The 24,828-nt window shown below is 36.3% G+C and overlaps 1 protein-coding gene across 1 annotated transcript in view; it reads left to right on the top strand.

The window, feature by feature from the left end:
• Positions 1 to 24,828, top strand: part of LOC150083272 (sodium channel protein para-like) — a 1,345,866-nt gene that overhangs the window by 980,130 nt on the left and 340,908 nt on the right. Inside the window, exons 22-24 of the mRNA XM_090377950.1 lie at positions 8,604 to 8,769; positions 11,031 to 11,040; positions 21,594 to 21,865. Of these exons, the coding sequence (XP_090234076.1) occupies positions 8,604 to 8,769; positions 11,031 to 11,040; positions 21,594 to 21,865 (448 nt within the window). The remainder of the gene's footprint in view (positions 1 to 8,603; positions 8,770 to 11,030; positions 11,041 to 21,593; positions 21,866 to 24,828) is intronic.

Below are 24,828 nucleotides of genomic sequence, written 5' to 3'. Positions count from 1 at the left end.
ATGGCATGGCACACCCAGGGTCCTGAGCAGTATATCATCATTCTTCTCTTTTTTGGTGATTTCCTTCTACTTCTCTCTCTCGGGGTAATTCAGAATTTTTTTTTTTTTTTTTTTTTGCCTGGTGCAGCATAAGCTTCAGGATTCCTTGCACCATAAGGCTAATAATAATAATAATAAGTAATATTAATTTGGTAGGTACACTTTTTATTAAACTGGCAATATGCATCTTTATACCTGCCAAATTTCAGAAAGTGAAATCTGTAAAATTAGATTCAGTGTTAGAACACACTGAAATGATATTCTGAAACACTTCATACAAATTAATAAAAATACATGTTAATTAATGCATGTGATATGAAGCAGTGCAAAAATTATGTCATTATCAAATGGAATGAATGGTATTTTAGGTATTTGTTTCATTTATTTCTTAAACTACTTTTCATTATGATGAATTACATATTGTTGACTATTGAAAATTTTTGCATCCTGATATCTTCTCTAGAAAAGTTTGAAAAAATATGTGGTGGTAATATATGTAAAAATGCCAAACAAAAATCGAAATTAAGACATAAATACAAGAGTTAACCCCTAAAGTAATGCACAAAAGCAGTTTTTAAAATGAATTCATTTCATAACATAAACTACATTAAAAATTTTCAATGTTGTCTTCTTCATGCCTTACTACTGCTTCCCATGATTCAGTTAATTTTTGAATGTAGTTTAACTATGCTGATGTTAAGCTGTCTGGTGCTTTGGTTCACAGCTGCACTCATTGCTTCTAAAGGCAGAAACCTTTGTCCACACAGCAGTTCCTTGAGCTTGGGGAACATATCATAATCACAAGGATTCATATCAGGACTATGGGGTCGAGTGAAGTATTGCTTCCCACTTGCAATCAGTGAGTGAAATCTGTGCAGAATATGTGATATTGGGCTTTGCATTATCATGGAGTAATAGTGCCACATCTGTGCCCACTTCTGACAAAATTTTAGGTGTAATTTCTAATGAGGAAATGTAGCATAGTAGTCTTCAGTTAGTGATCTTCCATGTGGCATGTGATCAGGGGCATTAATGCCCTCATAATCGTAGCCCGTGATAATCATTTGTTTCACCTTTGATTGTAGCAACATTTAGAGGGATGTGGCAAAGATGAATGCATTCACTGATCTGATTATGACTTCATTTCAGGTTCAATGTCTTGTGTCCACATCTCATCCATGGCAACAATGCATTTTAAAATATCTTTTCCTTCTGTAATATGCAAATAACTGTGTTGCATATTTCTTTATACTTTTCTCGCTGTTCATTGGGCAGCAACCTTTCATTTTTTTAACACCACAGTTAAAATTTGGTGAACAGAAGAGCTTAATATTCTAGACACATTGGCTATTTCTTCACAGGTAATATGTGTCTTCCTCCAAAGTGGTGGTGAAAATGACTGCTGAACTGTTGTTCATGAATGTTCTCAGTCTATGGGCATTGCTTGTCTTCAATATTGGTCTGACCTTGACAAAACCTTTGAGACTAATGCAAAATTATATTACCATTTACTGTTGACTCACCACACAATTCATAAATTAGTGTCGGTGTTTGACCATGTAAAGTTTCAATTTTGATAAAAGATACTGTATTTGATCTGAAACTGTAATATGACCTTAAGCAATATCACCATCCATTTTTAAAAGCCTCTACACAAACATTCAATACACAAACTCTATTTCAAGTACACTAATGTTGAAGTTAATCTTCAAATTATCCTGATAAAAGTCAGTCATACAGGAGAATGGAGCACATGCACAGTATGCATTACTTTTGGGATAACCCTCATGTCTTTATTACAAGGAACCCTCTACAAACATATACATATCTCTTAAAACATGCAAAATTGCATGAGGTGATTGAGGGATCTGATTGAGGTATATAAGGCCTTTAATGGTTTGAGTAACTTAGTGCTGATGGGATTCTTCCTCTTGCTCAGATTACAAACCCAAGAGGGCATAGATTCAAATTGAGGAAAGACAGTTGTAGAATAAATGTGTGGAAATTTGCCTTTAGCCAGGGGATAGATGATTCCTGGAACAAGCTTCCATCTGTTGTTGTGGAAGTTGATAGCTTAAATAAATTCAAGGCAGAACTAGACAAACATTTGGAACGAATGGATCAGGGAAGTAGAAAGGTTTCTTTTTTTTTTTTTTTTTTTTTTTTTTTTTGGCTGATGTTGTATAAGCTCTTTCCTGCATCACATTCCTCTGCTAATGATAATGTTAAATATGAGATAATAATAATTTTTCTTTATGTTCAGTACAGCAGAAACACACAGCACCAACCAAAAAAAAAAAAAAAACAGCACTAGTTATAAGTGTATCCCAATGATCAGTTACTCTCTGGCTGAAAACAAATTCTAACACATTTGCCCTGCAGCCATCCTTTTCCAATTTAAATGTCTCCTTTTGTGTGTTCCATGAAAGAGTAAAGATGCCATCAGTGTATAATTTACTCAAACCATTTAAAGCTTTAAATACTTCAATCAGGAAACTAATAAACTAGACCTAAGGAACCAGTTTATCAGTTATATTTATGCCCCTGGTTCTTGTATCCCATTTCAACATGAAAATTCTGCAATCATTCAATTTGCCCCCTCCTCCATAACTTCACAGAGACCTCAATCAGATCTCTATGAGATATCTTTTTACCCTGTAACCCACATCTTTGTAATCTCTACTCATATGGCTGCTGCTTTGCTATTCAAACTAGATTGTCTTTTGACTCTTTCAAGAAACTGAACATCTTTTCTTAAATGGAGTGCCACCAAATGATTCTCCTTGCAGATGCCTAGTTTTCAGATGCCGCAGTTTACAGAACCAAAGTCTTTCTTTCTTGGTAAGAATATATTTTATGCCCCTGAATAATCTTGTTGCTCTTATCTACACCTTTTCTAAACAGATTTACATCCTTTCTGAAATGAGACTTCCAAACAATAGACCATATAAGCTTTGTCGACGCATACAAGTTCATTCTCAAAATGTGCATATCTGTGTACCCTACAGCCAGCCCAAAAGTATGTTTTGTTACCTGCTTCTGTTATCATCGAACATTTTTTAAACAGTAGTCCTATTACCTTTTTGTACTGAAATAGATTGTAATGTTATATTTGATACAAATAATCTGAATTCCATTCTGATCGTATGGCAGGCTTAAAATTGAATTCACATTGAGTGCACTCAAAGTATATTCATTCTTTATTACTGTGAGAAAAATGGATGGATAAAACAATTTCTGCTTTTCAATTTTACTTCAAAATTCTATATACCCCAATGAATATTAGCTAATCTAGTCCATTTTGCATAAAACCAGCCATCTTCTAATCTGGTACATTGAGGAACAACGACTAATGTATTGACTAAAATATGTATCCTCATAGCAAAATAAATAAATCCACAGATTAGTTGTATATGTCAATATCTTTTCCATTGTTGAAGCTTTAAAGTTAGGGAAATATATTGTGCAAAAGGATAGGTTTGATAAGACCAGGGTATATCTGCCAGCAGCTAAAGTTAATGATGTTGTAGAGGTTATTATTTTTTAAGGGCACGAAAAGTGATATTGTTGTACATATTGGTACCACTGATATTAATAGTAGGAGATTTCAGGAATCACTTAACAAGTACAGGGCAATGTTCAGAAAAAAGTTATGAGTTAGGTATAAATATGAAAGTGTTTGTAGTTCTGCCTAGACACAATAGGAAGAAGTACATGATGAGAGCATTGTCAGTCATTTCAGTGAGAGACTGTGCAATGCTCATGTGGTAAAATTTTTCCCAGCATCATCTGAGCTTGTTAACAGGAGAGACTGTTATTACAAGGATAGGATACTCTTAAATAGAAGGGGTGCAAGAATATTTGCTGATGCTGTTGAGGCAGTGTGATGTGGGTCAGAAAACTGCTAGCCTTGGGTGATACACAGACTAATCGATTAACAGCAGTCACAGGCAGAGTTGTAAATGATTCTTGCACTGCCTTTATCATGACGTACAACAGTCTGAAAAACAAGGTGTCAGAGGTTACAAGGCCTACTGGGGGGCATCATGTGGCAAACAAATATATAGGTTGTATTCGGATTACTAAAAACAAAAACGGTACATATCGACTTGCTTGTACACAAATGCTAGGAGTAGTACAGTAAGCATATTTGATAAATCTGAAGTACTGGATAAATTAACAAAATAGTAAGGATGTTGAAAACATGGAACCACTTAGATATAGACAGTTCAGAATTTCATTATGGTGAGTATAATGCATACAAGATGGTTAGGCTCGAGGGGGGGGGGGGGTAGTATTTCTCTTGATTAAGAAGCACATAAAATCTAAGGCAGTGCATGCATATGGTGTGGGTTTGTCTGTACAACGTTGAATGAGTTTGCCATGGCATAAGCATTGAGATAACAAAAATAAGAGTAGGAGTTTGTTATTAGGCCAAATGACTGTGTTGCATATAATGTGGATAACTGTATGTTAGGGAGGCAAGAAGAGAAACCAGTTCTCTTGATGTGATTATCAGCAGTGATTCATCCAAGTATATCCAGATAAAGGAACCACTAGGTAGCAGTGATCATAATATATTGATGTGTGATCTACTTAAAGGTATAACTACTGTCAAGGGGGAAGGTATTTTGCTTTCATAAAGGTGATTATAGTGAGTGGCCTTAAACAGTTTTTAAATTCCTTTCAATAGGACCAAATGATGATGTTTCCAAATGCAAATACTAAATGTGAGGCATTGAGAGAAGTAATCATAGAAGCTACAAAACATTTTATACCAACTAAAAGATATAGTTCATGGTTTAGACTCAAATGTCAAATAAATAGATGAGACTAAGGGCTGTTGTTGTTGTTTGGTTTATAGGAGCATTAGCAACTAAGGCCATATTGCTCCGGGGATATGTGGTGGTCATTCTCTGACCTTTCCGCATCCTCTGTATTTGGTGTTCACGGGCTCGAACCATGGTCTAATCAAGAAGCGTGTGTTACGCACTGCCACTCCTGCCCACCTGGCTACGGAGGCACTGAGACCAGGGGCATAGAATAAAATGCATGGGATGATTATAAATTAGCAGGGGACATTGAATCCTACAATAAGTACAAACTAGTCTACAATCAGGTCACTAAGAGAGTAAGGAAAACTAAGGCAAATTATGAGAAGTGGCTAATAATAAAAAGAAAAGTAGCGAAAAATCCTTTGCTTATGTTAACACTAGAAGGAAAAGGTTGAGTAACATTGGTCCATTAGAAATCAGTGGCATAATTATTGATGATCTTGTGTCAGGTTTCTCACAAACTAAATAAATATTTTGCATCTACATTTATGCATGAAGGAGTTTCTAAGGGCGGGAATACCAGAAGTATATAGAGTTATAACCGAGAGCCAAATGATTTTGTTATAACTGAGAAAAAAGTGGTAGAGAAATTTCTGAATCTAAAAGTAAATAATGCATAGATGGGATCTATGAAGTTATATTAAAAGAAGCAGCAAAAGAGGTAAGCAAACCCTTGGCCAAAATTATGAGAACATCCTTGGATTCAGAGCATGTTCCTATATATTGGAGATTAGTATTAGCATTAGCATTAGTAGAGGCATATGATGCAAGAAAGCAAGCTTATGCAGCATCAGCCAAAAAAAAAAAAAAAAAAAAAAAAACACGCTCCCATTTCACCCCTCCAGCTCAGCCTTAAATTTATTTAGGCTATCAACTTCCACAACAAAGGATGGAAGTCTGTTCCATCCAACCAACCAACCACCCGCTGGCTAAAGGCAAACTTCTGCACATCTATCTTACATCTGTCTTTTCTCAATTTGAATTTATGCCCTCTCAAATGATTATTCTGAACAAGAGGAAGAATTCCATCAGCATTGAGCATGCTCAAACCATTCAAGGCTTTATACACCTCAATCAGATCACCTCGCAGGTACTTCGTCTCCAGACACTGTAATTTGCAAAATTTAAGCCTTTCTTCATAAAAGCAACCCTTTTTTCCATTAACTAATCTTGTTCCCTTCTCTGTACTCGTTCCAACAGCTCTACATCCTTCTTAAAATGAGGCCTCCAGACCTGTGGCCTGACCATTGCCTTATATAAGGGGATAATCACCTCCTTATCCCTGCTAGAAAAATTCCTGTATATCATTGAGAAGACACTACAAGCTACTCTTGCAGACCGTGTACACTGCTCAGAAAACTTCATATCTGCCTGCACAGTTACCCCCAGGTCCTTTTCGTTTTCTACAATTGTCAGTGTGCCGACCGGGCTAGCCAGGTGGGTAAAGTGCCTGCCTGGCAACCCAAAAGTCGCGGGTTCGAATCCCGCCTCGGGCTTGGATCAGAGTAAAATGTAAAAACTTTGGGAGGTGCATTATGGCCACAGATATGCCAACAACTAACAAAAAAAAACTGTCAGTATAGTACCACAGAGTTGATACATCACTCTGGGGTTGCTGCTTCCCATATGTAGTACTTTACATTTGTCAATGTTAAACTTCATGAGACATGCAAATGTGTCTCCTTTTCACAAAAGTGAATTAAAGGGTGATGTGAGCAATTGTAGACCTGTAAGTTTAACTTCTGTTCCAAGAAAAATAATGGAGTCAGTGGTTAAAGAAGTGTTACAGGATCATTTTAACAGGAATGGAATTATTTGAAAATCACAACTTGAGCTTGTTAAGCAGGGTATCCTTCCTGACCAAACTGAATAGAACTATGATGCAGTAACAAAGGAACTGGATGCAAACAGTAATTTTTGACATCATATATTTAGATGAGTGTTAGAAGACAGAGAGCACTTATAAATGGGCACTATTCTTCTTAGACTGGTGTTATTAGTGGAACCCTCAACGTTCAGTGCTAGTCTCCTTATTGTTTGCAGTATTTTTTAGTGATATGGATGAAAGCATATCCAGTGTATTGTCAAAGTTTGTGGATGATACAAAGTTGACAGAATGGCTAATGACAGGAATCAAGGCTACTATAACAGCAGGACTTAAATAAATTTAGCAATTGGGCTGAGAAGTGGCAATTGAGTTTTAACACTGGTAAATGCAAGGTACTACATATGATCAGTAGTAGTCCCAGAATTGCATACCAATTATGTGGTACCGCACTCATGGTGGTGGAAAATGAAAGAGACCTCTGGGTAATTGTACACTCTGACATGAAGTTCTCTGAGCAGTGCATACAGGCTGCTAGAACAGCACATGAGGTTCTGTCAATGATGTATAGGACCTTTGCTACCAGGGACAAGGTGATTATCCTATTGTATAATGCAATGATTAGGACACATCTTGAGTACTGCATACAGATCTGGAAGAATCATCTTGAGAGAGATGTAGATGTTTTTAAATGGATGCAAAGAAGAGCAACAAGATTAGTCAAGAACACAAAGGGATATCCTTACCACAAAAGACTTTGGTTGTGCAAAATGCACAGCTTGAAAGCTAGGCATTCCTGAATGTAAAGGAGACCTGATTGAAGTGCTTAAGGCTTTAAATGAATTAAGTAAATTTAATGATGATGGTATTCTAACTCTTCCTTAGACAATGTACACAAGGGACATAATCTTAAATTGAAAAAAGGATGCTACAGGGCTGATGTGTGAATATTTGCCTATCAACCAGAGTAACTGATTGTTGGAACAAACTACCATGTGGTGTATGAAAATGGGTAGTTATCAAGACATCAGTTATTATATACAGGTGCAAAAACCTTATTTATTTCTGAAAGGATGTGCACTACTTGGAAACGATACTACAAAGAACAAGAAAGGTAGATATATACACAGAGTGGTATTCTTAAAAGAAGAGACTCAAGTCTATATGGTAATCTTACTGAGATTTCTAGTCCTTTAAAAATCTCAGTAAATCCCCTGGGTTGAGTAAACTGCCACTGTAGATATCTTTTCTCTTTCCCAGCTGGCACAAAATTAAAGAACATTTGTTTATGTTAAGAAAAAATAGTTGTAATTCAATGTAATAAATTATTTTTTAGCCAAAAAGTAAAAAACAAAAAAAGTTAGGAGAAAATCTGCAGGTCAACGTCATTCACTATGTTTTCCATGTCACACTTGTGCTACAATACTATCCCTTCTCATTAAAAAAACTTTTGGCCTAAGAACTGCACTCAGCAGTCAGTATCACAAATTATGTGAGTGAAAGGTATAGGCTGAGCAAGAAGAGAGGAACTAGATGACTTTTAACCACGTGTTGATTTTTTCCTCACTGTGGTTATCAGAATAGACTTCTACCTAACCTGGTGGAGTTGGTCATGACAGAAGGCATATAGGGCATGATACCCCTTTAAAATACTACGTTAAATCTTGCATCATTTTGTTCATACTAATAAATTGCTTTCAGACTAACAATAACAAATAAATATATTTTTTACAATTGAATGCATATTTTTAAATTTAAAATTTTTAGAATGTTAATTAAAATAATACTAACTTATTTAGATAATCCTTTATCATCAAGTACCATCTAATTTTAATCAGCGCTTATTAATAAGTATGGATGATGTTTTAGAGATGACATTACTTTTATTTATAGGAAAATGAAAGGCTCAATAGGGTCTATTCTCAAAAAGAAGAAGATATAAAAAGCAACCGATCAGTTGAGAGTGAAGGTGAAAAGGACATGAAAGAACTGAATATAACTAAAAAGGAAAATAGTGATAATAGTTTCTATTTAGGAGAAGAAAAAAAAGATATTAGTAAAGAAGACATGGTTGTAAAACTAGGTAAGATGGCAGCAAACCATTGAAGCTTGTCATGTAGCCACACAGTGGAACATTAGAAACCATCTCTGGTTTATAATGTTCTATTTTTCTATTACTGTTTGGCTGTTCAGCTAAATTTCTATTTAAAATAGAAATTTAGCTGAACACCAAAATTAATTATTTTCATTTTAAGCATGTTATTATTCTAATTTGTTATTTTTAGCATTATATATATTAGCATTATATACATTTCAGAATACATGCTTTATTTTAGTTTTATTCTTAATTTTTAAGAAACAATACTAAATATATCTCAGTAAACAAGAAACATAAATATAGTGTTCTAATTTTTGTACTATTGATTTTAATGACTAGACCTTGAGTCCAAAAAATTTTTCTGACTTTGAAAATTGGTGTTTACCAATTTTCAAAGTTGTTACGTAAGAATTCTGAAAACTGGTAGAAAGTTAAAGGTTTACAAGCAGATTTCTTTAAAATAAGTCTGTCATGACTGAGATAGAGTAATGCTTGCATACATATATAAGAATTCAAAGAGATGCTAACAGTAATGTTTAAAAGGATAATTATGGGCCTTAACCCTATGGCAATTAATGCAGTTAAATCTAATGTGGTCCTCAACCCTATGGTGATTGTGCCTTCATCATAACAAAATTACACTGCATCTGAGAGGTGCCCAAATTTTTATTTTTTAATAAAATAAAATAAAATTAATTTTATTTTATTTTTTTATTTAATTTAAGCATAACTATTAGTTACTTCCACTTTCCAGTTCAGATAATCATTAAATGCATTAAAATTCAAAGTTTTGCCCGAGTGCATATTAATATGTTTTGTCAAATAAATAAAGCAGAAATAGATAAATAACAATAATTAAAACAATAATAATAATTTGGCAATTTACAGAAAGTACACGGAGCAATATATAGCAGAGTGGGTGCGAGAGTACGTGTGAACAGGTGAAGTTTTTACGGCTCCAGCAAATAGGAAGTTTTTACTTTTTTATTGACTTAAATTGGCATATTAATTTATTTTTTTAGAATTGCTTTGTATTCCTAGTAACAATACTTTAGTTTAAATTGAACTTAGAGATTTTGTAGGTTATTACTTAGCATCGGTAAGAGTATCAAATCCAAGTGTGGACAGGTTTTGTAGCTCCTGCGAATGAAACATTTTTAATTATACTTAGCCGCTTTATTGACTTAATTATTAAATTATTTTCTATAAGTAGCTTATAGACCTAGTGAAGCTCCGTGGTTTATTTTGAATTTAGATAGCGCGATTTGGAAAGTAAATAATACCTCGTGTCCGTAGATTAACCGTTTGTAACTTGCCACCATTATTATACAACGTGTGCTAGCGTAAGTTTTAATGGAAAACTAGATAGCATAAGGTTTAACGGAAAAACAGATAGCGTAAATTTTAACAAAAAACCAGATAGCAAGTATAGTAGTATCAATTAATCAGTAAAATTTATTAATCTTATTAAATTTCATTGTCAATTGAATTGTACTTTCTTAACTAAATAAATATAGCCACCTAGTTATTACAAATATAACATCATAAATTAATACATATGTTTACAGGGGATAAGAAAGTCATATAACGTAACTCGGAGTTAATATTCAATACCAAAATACATATCTTTAGTGTGATAACTGCATTGGGATATAGGTTTAGGGTTATATTTTATATTGAAATTTTATTGAACTTGAATAGAAATCATGACTCAGAGCAGCAAAGCAAAAGGCTCAAACTAGTGGAAGTGCTGTGGCTCAGAGGAGAACTGAGGGGGGCAGTTGTCCTCTGAATCACAGTCTATTGAAATGCACTGCTTGTTTGATGTTTGTGGAGCAATCGGGAATGGGACACGATATTGCCAAGGGGAATGTCCTTCTGTGTGCGCAATGTAAGGAGTGCGAGGAAATCTGGCGCCAACTCGGCATTGTTATGGGCTTATATGAGAGCTTGAAGGACAGGGTGGAATGCCCTCGAAGGATTTAAATTGAGGGGCCCATCAAGCTATCAGCTGCCCACGTCAATGGCAGAACTTGCACTTGAACATCACGCAATACAGTGGTAACCCCCAAGGCAGAATGTGCTGGTCCCAAAGGAACTAGTTGTTGTAGGTGACTCTATTGTCAGGGAAATGGGAAATATATTGTGCAAAATGGATAGATGGAACAGGACCAGGCTATGTCTGCCAGGGGCAAGCGTTGATAACATTGTAGAGCAGATATCATGCTTTAAGGGCACAAAGGGTGATATTGTTGTACATGTTGGAACTAATGATACTAAGAGTAGGAGACCGTCAGAATTACTTAACAAGTACAAGAAAATGCTGAAAAAAAGCCATGAGTTAGGATTGAATTTGAAATTGAATGCAATTCTGCCCATACACGATGGGGGGGGAGTATATGATGAGAGCCTTGTCGATCAATTCGGCCTTGGAGAGATTGTGCAAGGCTCAAAGGGTAGAATTTTTCTCAGCCTGGTTTGTGCTTTTTAACAGGAGAGACTGCTTCTATAGGGATGGGATACACTTAAATAGAAAGGGTGTAAGAATATTTTGATGCTATCGAGGCAGAGTTAGGTGGGTCAGAAAACTGCTTGGGGGGGGATACACGGACTAATAGATTAACAGTAGCCACTGGCAGAGGTAAAAGTGATTCTTGCACTGCTTCTAATGAAATGCAATTGAACAGCAGCCTGGAAAGCAAGGCAATGGGAATTTTCAGGACTGCTGGGAGTCATAGTGGAAAAAGTAAATACATGGGCTGTGTTAGGGTAACTAAGAGTAGAAACAGGTGCATGTATACTTGCATGTACACCAATGCTAGGAGTATAGTTAATAAATTCGATGAACTTGAAGTGCTAGTCAAGACATCAAAGGCAGATATTGTTGGGATATCAGAGACATGGTGTCACACAGACATAAGCAGTGCAGAACTGAAATTGGGGAGTACAATGTGTACATAAAGGATAGACAGGACAGGAAGGGAGGAGGGGTTATGTTGTTAGTTAAGAAACACATAAAATCTAAGGAAGTGCATCCAATTGATGTGGGTGGACAATGCAATGTTGAGTCTGTTTGGTGTAACATAAGCACTGGGAAAGGAAAAATGAGAGTAGGTGGGTGTTATAGGCCTAATGAATCTGATGAGTATAATGAGCAATTTTGCAGAGAAATATAATGGGCCAGTAAATTAGTGTCTTATAATGGGGGATTTTAATTTCCCAGATATTGACTGGAATTTGTGGGTTGGTCACTCACATACTAGCAAGGCTTTTGTGGATTTATTGGATAATTGTTTACTACAGCAGAATGTTCGGGAGTCAACTAGAGAGAGTCATACTCTGGAACTGATTATCAGTCGTGATTCTTCATGCATCAAGAATCTGCAGATAAAGGAACCACTAGGTGGCAGCGATCACAGTGTGCTGAAGTGGGATTTACTCAAAGAGTAACTACCATCAAGGGTAAAGGGGAAGGGTTTTTGCTTTCATAAAGGTGACTACGGTGGTCTGAGAAAGTATTTCAATTCTATATACGGTGGAACCAACTGATGATGTTACCAACAGAAAATTCAAAATGGGAAGCATTCAAAGAATTAATCTTGGAAGCTACTAGGCTTTTCATACCAACAAAGAAATATTGTTCAAGATTTAGGCCTAAATGGATGTCAGATGAACTAATTAGACATGTGACAGAGAAGAAAAATGCATGGGATACATATAAATTAACATGTGACAAAGAAGCCTATGATAGATATAAGTTGGTCTGTAACCAAGTTACAAAGGAGGTTAGGCAGGCGAAAGCAGATTACAAAAAATCTTTGTCAAAGGATGCAAAGAAAAACAGCAAAGAGTTCTTTACTTATGTAAACTCTAGAAGGAAGGGGATGAATCAGATTGGTCCACTTGATATCGATGCTTCAACTGTTGATGATCCTGCTCAGGTAGCTATCAAACTAAATAAATATCTTGCATCTACATTCATACATGAGGAGTTATTCAGGGAGGGAAATGCCAGAGGTGTATTCAACTCTGACAGTAAGCTAGATAATCTTGTAATAACTGATAGTAAAGTGAAGGAGAAATTGTTGAAAATAAACATAAGAAAGGCAGAAAAGTAAGTAAGCAAACCTTTAGCCATAATTATGAGAGCTTCCCTGGACTCAGCAGAGATACCCATCGACTGGAGATGTGCATATGTGACCCCAATCCACAAAGGAGGATCAAAGGTAGACACTGGTAATTACAGACCTGTTAGTTTAACTTCTGTTCCAGGGAAATTAATGGAGGCACTGGTTAAAGAAGCATTGCAGGATCATTTTTTTTTTTTTTTTTTTTAAGAGCATTAGCAACTAAGGCCATATTGCTGCGGGATGCGGTGGTCATTCCCTGACCTTGCCGCATCCTCCATAGCAAAGGAAGTATGCAAACCCCTAGCCATAATTATGAGAACTTCTTTGGACTCAGGGGAGGTACCCATAGACTGGAGATGTGCAAATGTAACCCCAATTCACAAAGGAGGATCAAAGGCTGACACAAGTAATTATAGACCTGTTAGTTTAACTTCTGTTCCAGGTAAATTAATGGAGGCACTGGTTAAAGAAGCACTGCAGGATCATCTAGACAAGAATTCAGTTATAGCTCAGACGCAGCATGGTTTTGTTAAGGGCAGGTCTTGCCTGACCAATTTGATTGGATACTATGATGTAGTCACAAAAGAACTGGATGCAGGGAATAACTTTGATATTATATATTTGGATCTTAGAAAGGCTTTTGATACTGTTGCACATGGAAGACTGCTGCACAAATTGGAGCAGTGTGGCATTGGAGGCAAATTGCTGCTATGGATAAGGGGATGGTTGAGTGGCAGAAGACAGAGAGTGGTAATCAATGGACACTGCTCAACGTGGACTAATGTTATTAGTGGAGTTCCTCAAGGTTCAGTGTTGGGTCCATTGTTGTTTTCGGTGTTTATGAATGATATTGATGATGGGATATCAAGTTTAATGTCCAAGTTTGCAGATGATACAAAGGTTGGCAGGGTCGTTAAGGACACTACTGACGCTATGCTGCTGCAACAGGATCTGGAAAGGTTGAACAGATGGGCTGAGAGGTGGCAAATGAAGTTTAACATTGACAAATGTAAAGTACTACATATGGGTAACAGTAACCCCAGAGCAATGTATCAACTCTGCGGTACTACACTGACAGTGGTGGAGAATGAAAAGGACCTGGGGGTAATTGTGCAGGCAGATATGAAGTTCTCTGAGCAGTGCAGACGAGCTGCAAGAGTAGCTCATGGTGTCTTGTCAATGATATACAGGAATTTTTCTAGCAGGGATAAGGAGGTGATTATTCCCTTGTATAAGGCAATGGTTAGGCCACATCTTGAGTACTGTATACAGGTCTGGAGGCCTCATTTCAAGAAGGATGTAGAGCTGCTGGAACGGGTACAGAGAAGGGCAACAAGATTAGTAAATGGAACAAAGGGTTGCTCTTACGAAGAAAGGCTTAAGTTTTGCAAATTACAGAGTCTGGAGACTAGGCACCGGCGAGGTGATCTGATAGAGGTGTATAAGGCTTTGAATGGTTTGAGCATGCTCAATGCCAATGGGATTCTTCATCTTTCTCAGAATAATCACCTCAGAGGGCATAAATTCAAATTGAGGAAAGACGGATGTCGGATAGATGTGCGGAAATTTGCCTTTGGCCAGCGGGTGGTTGGTTGGTGGAACCGACTTCCATCACTTGTTGTTGAAGTTGATAGCCTAAACAAATTTAAAGCTCAACTGGACAGGTATTTCGAACGAACGGAGGGGTGAAATGGGAGAGGGTTTTTTTTTTTTTTTTTGCTGATGCTGAATAAGCTTGCTTTCTTGCATCATATGCCTCTACTAATGCTAATGCTAATGCTAAATTTGGTGGTGACGGGCTCGAACTCCGGTCTAATCAAGAAGCGTGTGCTACGTACTGCTGCTCCTTCCCACCTGGCTACGGAGGCGCCTTGCAGAATCATCTAGAAATGACTTCAGTTATAGCTCGGACATAGCATGGGTTTGTTAAGGGGAAGTCTTGTCTTACAAATTTGATTGGATACTATGATGTAGTCACAAAGGAACTGGATGCAAAGAATACACTTTGATCTTTGATTCAATACACTGTGATCACTACGTGGCAGTGATCACAGTGTATTGAATTTACTTAAAGATGTAACTACAATAAGGGGTAATGGGAAGGGTTTTTGCTTTCATAAAGGTGACTAAAGTCGTCTTAGACAATTTTTAAATCCTATACAGTGGTACCAACTGATCATGTTACCATCTGCAAATTCTAAATGGGAAGCATTCAAGGAATTAATCATAGACGTTACTAGGTTTTTCATTCCACATAAGAAATACTGTTCAAGTAATGGGCCTAAATGGATGTTAGATTAATTAATGAGATTCACAGAGGAGAAATATCCATAGGATGCATATAAATTAGCAGACAACACAGACACCTATGGAAATGTAAACTAATCTGCATCCAAGCCACTAAGGATGTTAGGCAAGTGAAGGCAGATTACGAGAAATCATTGGCAAAGGATAAAAAGAGAAATGGCAAACACTTCTTAACTTATGTAGACACTAGAAAGAAGAAGATGATTCAAATTAGTCCACTTGATATCGATGGTGTGACTGTTGATGATCCTGCTTAGGTTTCTGACAAACTGAATGAGTATTTTGCATCTAATTCCCACATGAGGAATTCTTTTGGAAAGTGGATGGTAGACGATTCTCAACCTCTAACCAGGAACTAAATGATTTTGTAATTACTGGAGAGGAAAGTAGAAGAGAAATTTTTGAAGTTAAACATAAGAAAGTCACCTGAGGTAGATGGGATCTGGCCAATTATATTAATTTGGACCAAAGGAGATGTGCAAAATCTTAGCCATAATTATGAGATCATCTTGGATTCAGTGTAAATCACTACAGACTAGAGATCTGCAAATGTATGCCCAAGTCACAAAGGGGATTACAGATCTGTTAGTTTAACTTCTGTTCCAGAGAAATAGTGTATATTGTGTCCATGTCAATGGCACCAGGGCTTCCCCTATCTCTGCATAATATACGCTGCCATGTGAAACAGTACACTGTTGAGGCCAGAGATTTAAAAGTATGTAGGCTTTGGGAGGTATATTGTTCTCTACCATTGTTCATCTGGTCATTTAGCCATTGGGCCCCCTAATGGGACCCACCATTGCCCACACTAAGCCCCTGGAGGCAGACCAGGTACACAGTAGCTCTATATTTAACCCCGGTGGGTCCTGCCACCTAGTTTCCTGAGATTTCAGTGGCTAGGGCGTAAAAAAAAAAAAAAAAAAAAAAAAAAAAAGGGATAATCACTTCTTTTATCTCTGCTAGCAAAGTTTCTGTGTCATTGACAAAAGTGGAGACATGATTTTGTCATTGACAAAATCATGTCTCCACTGTTCGGAGAATTTCATGTACTGATTGTACAATTACCCCAAGGTCTTTTTCATTCTCCACCAACCTGAGTGTAGTACCATACAGTTGATAAGTTACTCTAGGGTTAATGTTACAATATGCAATACCTCAATTTATCAATGTTAAATTTTAACTGCCATTTCTCAGCCTATCGGCCCAATTTTCCTAAACCTTCTTGCGGTAGCTCACCCTGAATACTGTTGTTAACCACCCTGCCAACCAATCTGTCATCTGCAAACTTTGACATTAAGACTGATATACCTTCATCAATATCATTGATAAATATAGAAGACAACAATGGGATCAAAACTGAACCTTTGGGAGACTCCACTAATAGCATTAGTCCATGAAGAACAATGTCCATTGGTTACCACTCTGTCTTCTCCCACTCAACTTTATCCATAGCAAAAACTTGCCCTTAATGCCAAACTGCTACAATTTGTACACCAATTATTTACCTGCAACAGTATCCAAAGATTTCCTGAAATCCAAGTAAATGATAACAAAATTATATTTTGCATCCGGTTTCTTTGTGACCACATTGTAGTATCCAGTTAAATTGGTCAAACAAGAATTCTCCTTAATAAACTCATGCTGTGTATGAAGTATAATTGTGGTCTTGTCTAGATGAACCTGCATTACTTCTTTTACCAGGAACAGAAATTACATTAATAGATCTGTAATTACTCTTGTCGCCCTTTGATCCCCCTTTGTGAATTGGGAAAACATTTGCATTAATAGATCTGTAATTACTCTTGTCACCCTTTGATCCCCCTTTGTGAATTGGGAACACACATTTGCACATCTCCAGTCCATAGGGACCTCCCCTAAATCCAAGGATGCTCTCATAATTATGACTAAGGGTTTCTTACCTCCTTTGCTGCCTCCCTTACTATAATTGGATAGATTCCATCCATACCAGGTGCCTTTTTTTATGTCCATCTTCAGCAATTTCTCCTCCACTTTCATTTCAGTTATCACAAAGTCATTTAGTTCCTCATTAGAGTTTAGAGAATTCCTCACGTGAATGCAGATGGAAAATACTTATTCAATTTCTCTGCAACCTGAGCAGGATCATCAACAGTCAAACAATCAGCATCAAGTGGGCCAATCGGATTCATCCCCTTCCTTCTAGAGTTTCCATCAGTAAAGAAGTCTTTGCTGTTTTTTTTTTTTTTTTTTTTTTGCATTCTTTGCCAAAGATGTCTCGTAATCTGTCTTCGCTTGCCTAACTTTCTTTGTGACTTGATTATAGACTGGCTTATATCTACCATAGGCTTCTGTATCACCTGATAATTTATATGCATCCCATGCTCTTTTCTTGTCTGCCACATGTCTCAATAGATCATCTGACATCCATTTAAGTTTAAGCCTTGAACAGTATTTTTTTTTTTTTTTTTTTAGTATGAAATGCCTAGTATCTTTTTTGATTACTTTCCTGAATACTTTCCATTTGCAATTTCCTGTTGTTAACATCATCAGTTGGTCTCACTGCACAGAATTTAGAAACTCAGAGACCACTATAGCCACCCCACTCAACTAAAGCAAAATCCTTTCCCTTTACCCTTGACAGTAGTCATGTTTTTAATTAAATTTCTCATTAGTTCACTGTGATCGCTACCACCCAGTGGTCTTTTACCTGCAGATTTTTAATGCACAAAGAATTACTGCTGATAACCAGATAAAGAGTATTGCTTCCTCTTCTTGCCTCTCTAACATGCTGCTGTATGAAACAGTCATCCAAGAAATTCACAAAGGTCTTCTAGTTTGAGTGGCCAATCCACAAATTTCATTCAACATCTGGAAAGTTAAAATCCCCCATTATAAGACACTCTGATTTCCAGGTCCATTTATTTCTCTGTAAAGCTGTTTTGTTTACTCATCACAGTGTTTGGGCCTGTAACACACTCCTACTGTCAATTTTGTTTTCCCAATTCTTATATCACCAAAATGACTCAATATTGCACTCGTCATCCATGTAAACCTGATGCACTTCCTTAGATTTAATATGCTTCTTAACTAAGAAAATAACCCCTCCACTCTCCTGTCCTTTCTGTCCACATTGTACTCCCCATATTCAGGTTCAGCACCATGTTTCAGCTATTCCTACAATGTCCACAATTGATGGCTTTATCAGCACTTCAATTTCATCAAATTTATTTACAATGCTCCTAGTATTAGTATACATGCAAGTATATATGCACATGTGCTTTTTTTTAGTTACCCTAACACAGACCATGTATTTATTTGTTCTCTGATGACCCACAGTGGGCCTGAAGTCCCAAACACAGTTTTCCAGGCTGCTGTATGTATCAATAGTAGTAGTGCAAGAATCACTTTCACCTCTCCTTGCAGCTCTAGTTAAGCTATTAGTCTGTGTACCCCCCCCTTCCCCAAGCTAGCAGTTTTCTGACCCTCATATTACTGCCTTGATAGCATCAGCAAATATCCTTGCACTCCTATTCAAGTGTATTACATCCCTGTAAAAATAGTCTCTCCTGTTAACAAGCACAGTCCACATTGAGAAAAATTCTACCCATGAGCCTTGCACAATCTCTCCAGGTTGAATTGACTGACAAGGCTTGCAACATATTAGTTTGTAGTCTATCGTGTCTGGATAGTAGTAGTGGCATGTGATGCAAGAAAGCAAGTATATGAGCTTATGCAGCATCAGCTGAAAAAAAAAAAAAAAAAAATTCCCTCTAAATTTTTGTCCAATTCCTCCTTAAATTAATTTAACCTATCAACTTCCACAACAACAGACGAAAGTTTGTTCCAGCAATTAACCACCCACTGGCTAAAGGCAAATTTCCGCACATCTATTCTACATCTGTCTTTCCTCAATTTGAATTTATGGCCCCTTAGGTTCGTAATCTGAACAAGTGGAAGAATCCCATCAGAATTCAGCGTGCTCAACCCATTCAAGACCTTATGCACCTTAAACAGATCACCTCGTAGGTGCCTAGTCTCCAGACTCTGCAATTTGCAGAACTTAAGCCTTTCTTCATAAGACCACCCTTTTGTTCCCCTCACCAACCTCTGTACATACTCAAGCAAATCTACATGCTTCCTAAAATGAGGTCTTCAGACCTGTATACAGTACTCAAGGCATGGCCTGACCATTGCCTTATACAGAGGGACAATCATCTCCTTTTCCCTGCTAGCAAAATTTCCGTATATCATTGACAAAACCCCGTGACCTGCCCTGGCAGCCTGTCTGCATTGCTCAGAAACTTCATATCTGACTGCACAATTACTTCCAGGTATTTTTCATTTTCTACCACCTTAAGTGTAGTACCACACAGTTGGTACATTCCTCTGGAGTTACTTCTACTCAGATGTAGTACTTTGCATTTGTCAATGTTAAACTTCAGTTGCCACCTCTCAGCCCATCTGCTCAACTTTTCTAGATCCTGTTGCAGCAGCGTACTATCATTAGTGTCATTAATAACCATGCCGAACTTTATATCATCTGCAAACTTGGACATTAAGCGTGATATAACATCATCAATATTATGCTTGATTTGCCTTAGGTAAAAAAATATCTCATGACAGCATAGACTACAGGTTATGGTAGATTTAATCTATATTATATATATATTGAAAGGTATATTAGTGAAATTATGTTAATTATGAACTAAATGGAAAAAAATTAATGAAATTATTAGGTATATTATGAAAATAAATGTTCATATCATAAGAAAAAATAATGGAAACCCTTAATAATAAACAGACATGAAAACAAACCTCTTAAAAATTTCAGGATAGTTAATGGGATTTTTAAAAAAATAAAATAAAAATTATGACAAGTTGTTTATTATTCTAAAAATCTTATGTTTTAGTATTAATTACGGTAAAAGCTGTAAGAAGGATTTTGCTGCATCAGCAAAAACAAAAAAATAATAATAAATAAAACCACTCCTGTCATACTCGTTCTGTGTCAAAAAGGACTTTCCAGTTGCCTCTTAAATTTTGCCAGACTGTCGATTTTTGTTCTCTTTCATTGTGAAAATTCCACAATTATTTATTTTGCTATCCTACCCTTTAGTTCCTTATAAAACTTTTATGAGGTCATGACTACCCACCTCTAGATGCCTAATTTCTAAGCTCTGTTACTAGCATTTTTGTAGTCGCTCTCTCTTCATAGGAACCTTCCTTTACTCTACAGATAATTAACTAATTTATTAAAACCAATTTAGTGAAAAGTTTCTTTGTTATTATTTTTTTTTTGTTTATTTGTTTGATAATTGCTAGTGCTTTAAAGTAATTATAAAAAATTGCTCTTTGCGCTATACTCACAATAAACTCAGTTCAGTCTATATCAGAACTATTGCAGTGACAGGACAATTTCAAAACATTACTGAAGCTCCTATTATTGCAAACATTTGATGTGTGCCAGCCAACTCACAGCATGATATACAGAAATATTTGGGCTTTTATTATATTAATGCCAGTCACCTTATGAACCTTTCAAATAATTGATATTTTAGCATATGATTTGTTATGAATTATTTTATATCAAATAATTTTTCAATTTAAATTCATTATATTGAAACTGGGAAAAAATTATAAACAAATATGAAAATTTGCTAAAGAATACCTGATATACTTATATCAGGTATTTTTCTACTGATGCTAATATACTTTTATATAGTCACTTATAGTTTGAAATAATAACAAAAAGTACCATTCACATTATGAACACAATAAAATGATTATTGAAACCACTATATTGAAAATGCTGCTTATCTTTAAGAAAATACATCATGCATTGAATGTGATCTCCTGTTTATGCTGTGATGGGCCATTAGCCAGTTCATACTGTTGCAAATAAGCATGATACATACATAGAAATATTTGGACTTTTATGGTAATAATAAGCAGGAAGTGAAACAAAACCTTAAACATGTTGAGGGAATGGCTGTGGTCCAGTTGTTAGCATGCATGGCCACAAGTGAGGAGGTTGTGGGTTCAAGCCCATATGCTTCTGCAAAAAAGTTCGTGGTCCATTGTGAACTGTGGAACTGAAAATCTAACAGTTAATTTAATATATATGTAGTGACAACAAATACATAAACTCTTTTCACCTCAGATATATCAAGAATAAACTGAAATTTATTTATTTATTTAACATTTTTCTTCTCTTAGTAAATCAATTAAATTAATGACTACTGTGTGTTTTTTATGTAAAGGCCATAATTGATGATTCATATTTTAATTTTAATATTTGTTTTATTCATAGCCCTTTGTGTTCTTTTTGAGCTTGTTCAAAGTATTTCCTTCTCCATTTCATGTATCTTACTCTTTTGTAGACGATAGTGATCAAACTGGAGAGATTATTACAAATGAAGATGATATGGACACAGACAAATTAGATGCTGCAGAAGATATCATCATTGAAGAATATCCTGCTGATTGTTGTCCCGATATTTGCTATAAATATTTTCCTTGCTGTGCCGGAGATGAAAATTCACAGTTCTGGAATTTCTATTCAACCTTAAGAGCAAAGAGTTATTCGCTTGTAGAAAACAAGTATTTTGAGACAGTAGTCATCAGTATGATATTAATCAGCAGCTTAGCTCTGGTAAGTTAATCATATAATCAATGACAATAAACTTTATTAAAGATAATGAAACAGCAATTTGACTTAGGGAAAAAGCCTATGTACTGACTTTGGTAATAGCTTCTTGAAGCTATCTCTTTCTTGTCTGAATTTTTTTATGACAAGTACAGCCAGAAATGTGCTGACAATTTGTTAAAAAGGGGTTCACTTGATATTTCAGCTAATAATAAGGGTCATCTCCAATTAAAATAGTCTGTTAAATTTTATAAAACAAAATTTTTAACAAGGGGATCAAGATAATCACAAAAAATTAATACAAGGCTTACACAAGCCTTGGAGTTAATTTATACAAGGCTTACACAAGCCCACTGATCCCCTCCAGACTACTCCTGAAAGCACCCAACAGAGAGGCTTCCAGGCTTCAGCCACTCTCAAAGAGACAATTAAAATGGTGGTAGTCCAAGTAACTTTCTTTAGATTCAAAGAAATGGCTCTGATCCTTAGCCCCATCCAAAGAAATTTCCTGGTTGTGTGCCTTGTGATGGGAAATACTGAGACTGTCAGTTAACAGTTCTGTGTCCACTGAATTTGGAAGCTGCTCTTCTGGTACATTTATTGCAACTATAAATAGAATAGCACTAAGTACAGATCCCTGAGGGATCCTCTCTTCATGCAAAAATGCTTTGGATATTGCAGTTAATGCACATTTGAATGCATCATTGCAGGAAGTTTTGAGTGAAGATAGTTAGTTAGTTAGTTATTTGGTTTTTAGGAGCATTAGCAACTAAGGCCATATTGCTCCGGGATATGCGGTGGTCATTCCCTTGACCTTTCCGCATCCTCCGTATTTGGTGGTGACGGGCTCGAACCCCGGTCTAATCAAGAAGCGTGTGCTGCGCACTGCTGCTCCTTCCCACCTGGCTACGGAGGCGCCTTAGAGTGAAGATAGTTAATCAGTGCAATATAAAGGATTCCATATCTTCAAGTGGTAATATTATTTTTATTTTTTATGAAACCCCAAGCACAAGAGGTATTAAGAACCTATAGTACTTAATACCATGCATGGGTTTAGAGTTGAGAAGATGAAAGAAGATACTTGTTGACATTAAAGTTGAATTTCTGTAGATTGTAATTTTCAGGAAGTGCGTATAAAGACAGGTTATTCCAGAAAATGGAAGATGAAGGAATAAACAAGGAAAAAGAAAAGTTGGTTCTGTGAGTTTGAAGTTGGACAGTAAAAGGATGCTGACTGGTTGCCACACATGTTTGAACTGGTTTGAAAGAGAAAGCAGGAATTATAAAAGCCAATTCAGAAGAACATTGCCCATGGAATTATCTATAGAAAAGACAGGAAGCAGAAACAGAACATCTATGAAACAGGGAGTAGAGATTTTGTTAGAGATTGGTCATTAATTAACCTATTGCTCTCTTGAATGGAATCTAGAAGCCTGAGAGAGGTTTTGGGCACTGCCCCAGATACCAGAACAATATTCCATTTAGGGTGGATTTGAGATTTGTACAGACTAAATTTTTGGAAAAAAATAATACTGAGAGCAAAAGAGAAAACCCAGTTTTTTAGATGCAGAGGAAGCAATTTATGATGTGCTTATGCCAAGAGATATTAGAAGTCAGGGTAAATCCCTAATAGAGATGTGATCTTGTCTAGAATTCTGAGTATCATCAAAGATAAGCTCAGAAGCAGAAGAATCCTTTTTGTGAGATATAAGACAGGACTGAGTTTTAAAGGATTGAAATCAACTAAGTCGTCTTTACTGCACTGAAGCATTACCTGGAGATCAGCATTTAAGGAATTGGTAGTGGATATTCGAGAAGTTGAAGCTGTTTGTGAAGAGCAAGGTTTTTCAAACTAGAAGGTGGAATGCAATATGCTATCATCAGCAAAACTCTGGTTAGGATTTCCAGAAGACCAGTAATTGGAAGATCATTAATATAAAAGAGGAAAAGAGGGAGAAAGAACTGAACCATGGGGAACATCTGCATTTGTGGAGAAGTTAGAAGACAGAGTGCCATCTACCATCATAAGCAGTGAACAGTCAGAGAGAAAACTGGATACCCAATTACAAAAAACAGTTGGAAAACCATAAGATGGAAGCTTATTTAGAAGACCTTTATGCCAAACACAATCAAACGTCCTTGATATGTCGAGATCAACTGCTTGAGTTTCACCAAACATTTCCACTGAATTTGTTCATACATGGGTAACATAAGCCAGAATGTGAGCAGTGGGTTGACACTGATGGAATCCATAGTGGTGGTCATTGATCAGATTGAAGGTTTCTAGATAGTTTAAGAGTTGGCCGTTAATAGATTTCTCCATTACTTAAGAAAAAGTATAAGTAAGTGCAATGGGACAATAATTGGATGGGTGGGATTTGTCACCCTTTTTGGGAACTGGTTGGATACGAGCAAATTTTCAAGCAGAAGGGAAAAACACATGTGGAATAAGAAAGTGAAAAAAGACAATGCAGAACAAGAGTAAGCTCAAAGCACAGGTTTTGAGATCAAGGGGAGCAATATCAGAAGGACCTGTCCCTTTCTTTGCATTAAGACTGGTCAAAATTCTTCTGACATCCATTTGACAGAAGACCAGTGCTTTTTTTGTGACAGTACGCAATGGTATGGCATACCGGAACCTTTATTAACAGTGACGTGTGACATTTGGATGCAGTGCACTTTGAAATTTGTAATATTCCGTAAATTTTTTTTTACATGTTTATCTACTATTCAAATAAGCTTAAAATTATTTAACTTAATTTACATTTTTCACTGTCTATTGTTAAGATATTTTCTATATAAAACTGTATAACCATTTTTATAATTCTAAATTACTCAGTCAAATCTCTGTTTAATTATTTTGAATTCCCCTTGGAAGTTAAGTTACATTTAAAATAGTTTCCGTTGAGCAAGAAAATTTTCATATAGTGAACAGATTGGGAGAGAATTAACTCCGTATGCCCTGTTCG

Source organism: Mastigoproctus giganteus, chromosome 7 (genome assembly GCF_048544385.1).
Source record: "Mastigoproctus giganteus isolate SK-2022 chromosome 7, ASM4854438v1, whole genome shotgun sequence".
NCBI classification, from domain to species: Eukaryota; Metazoa; Arthropoda; class Arachnida; order Uropygi; family Thelyphonidae; genus Mastigoproctus; species Mastigoproctus giganteus.
This window is presented reverse-complemented; position numbering and strand designations above follow the sequence as displayed.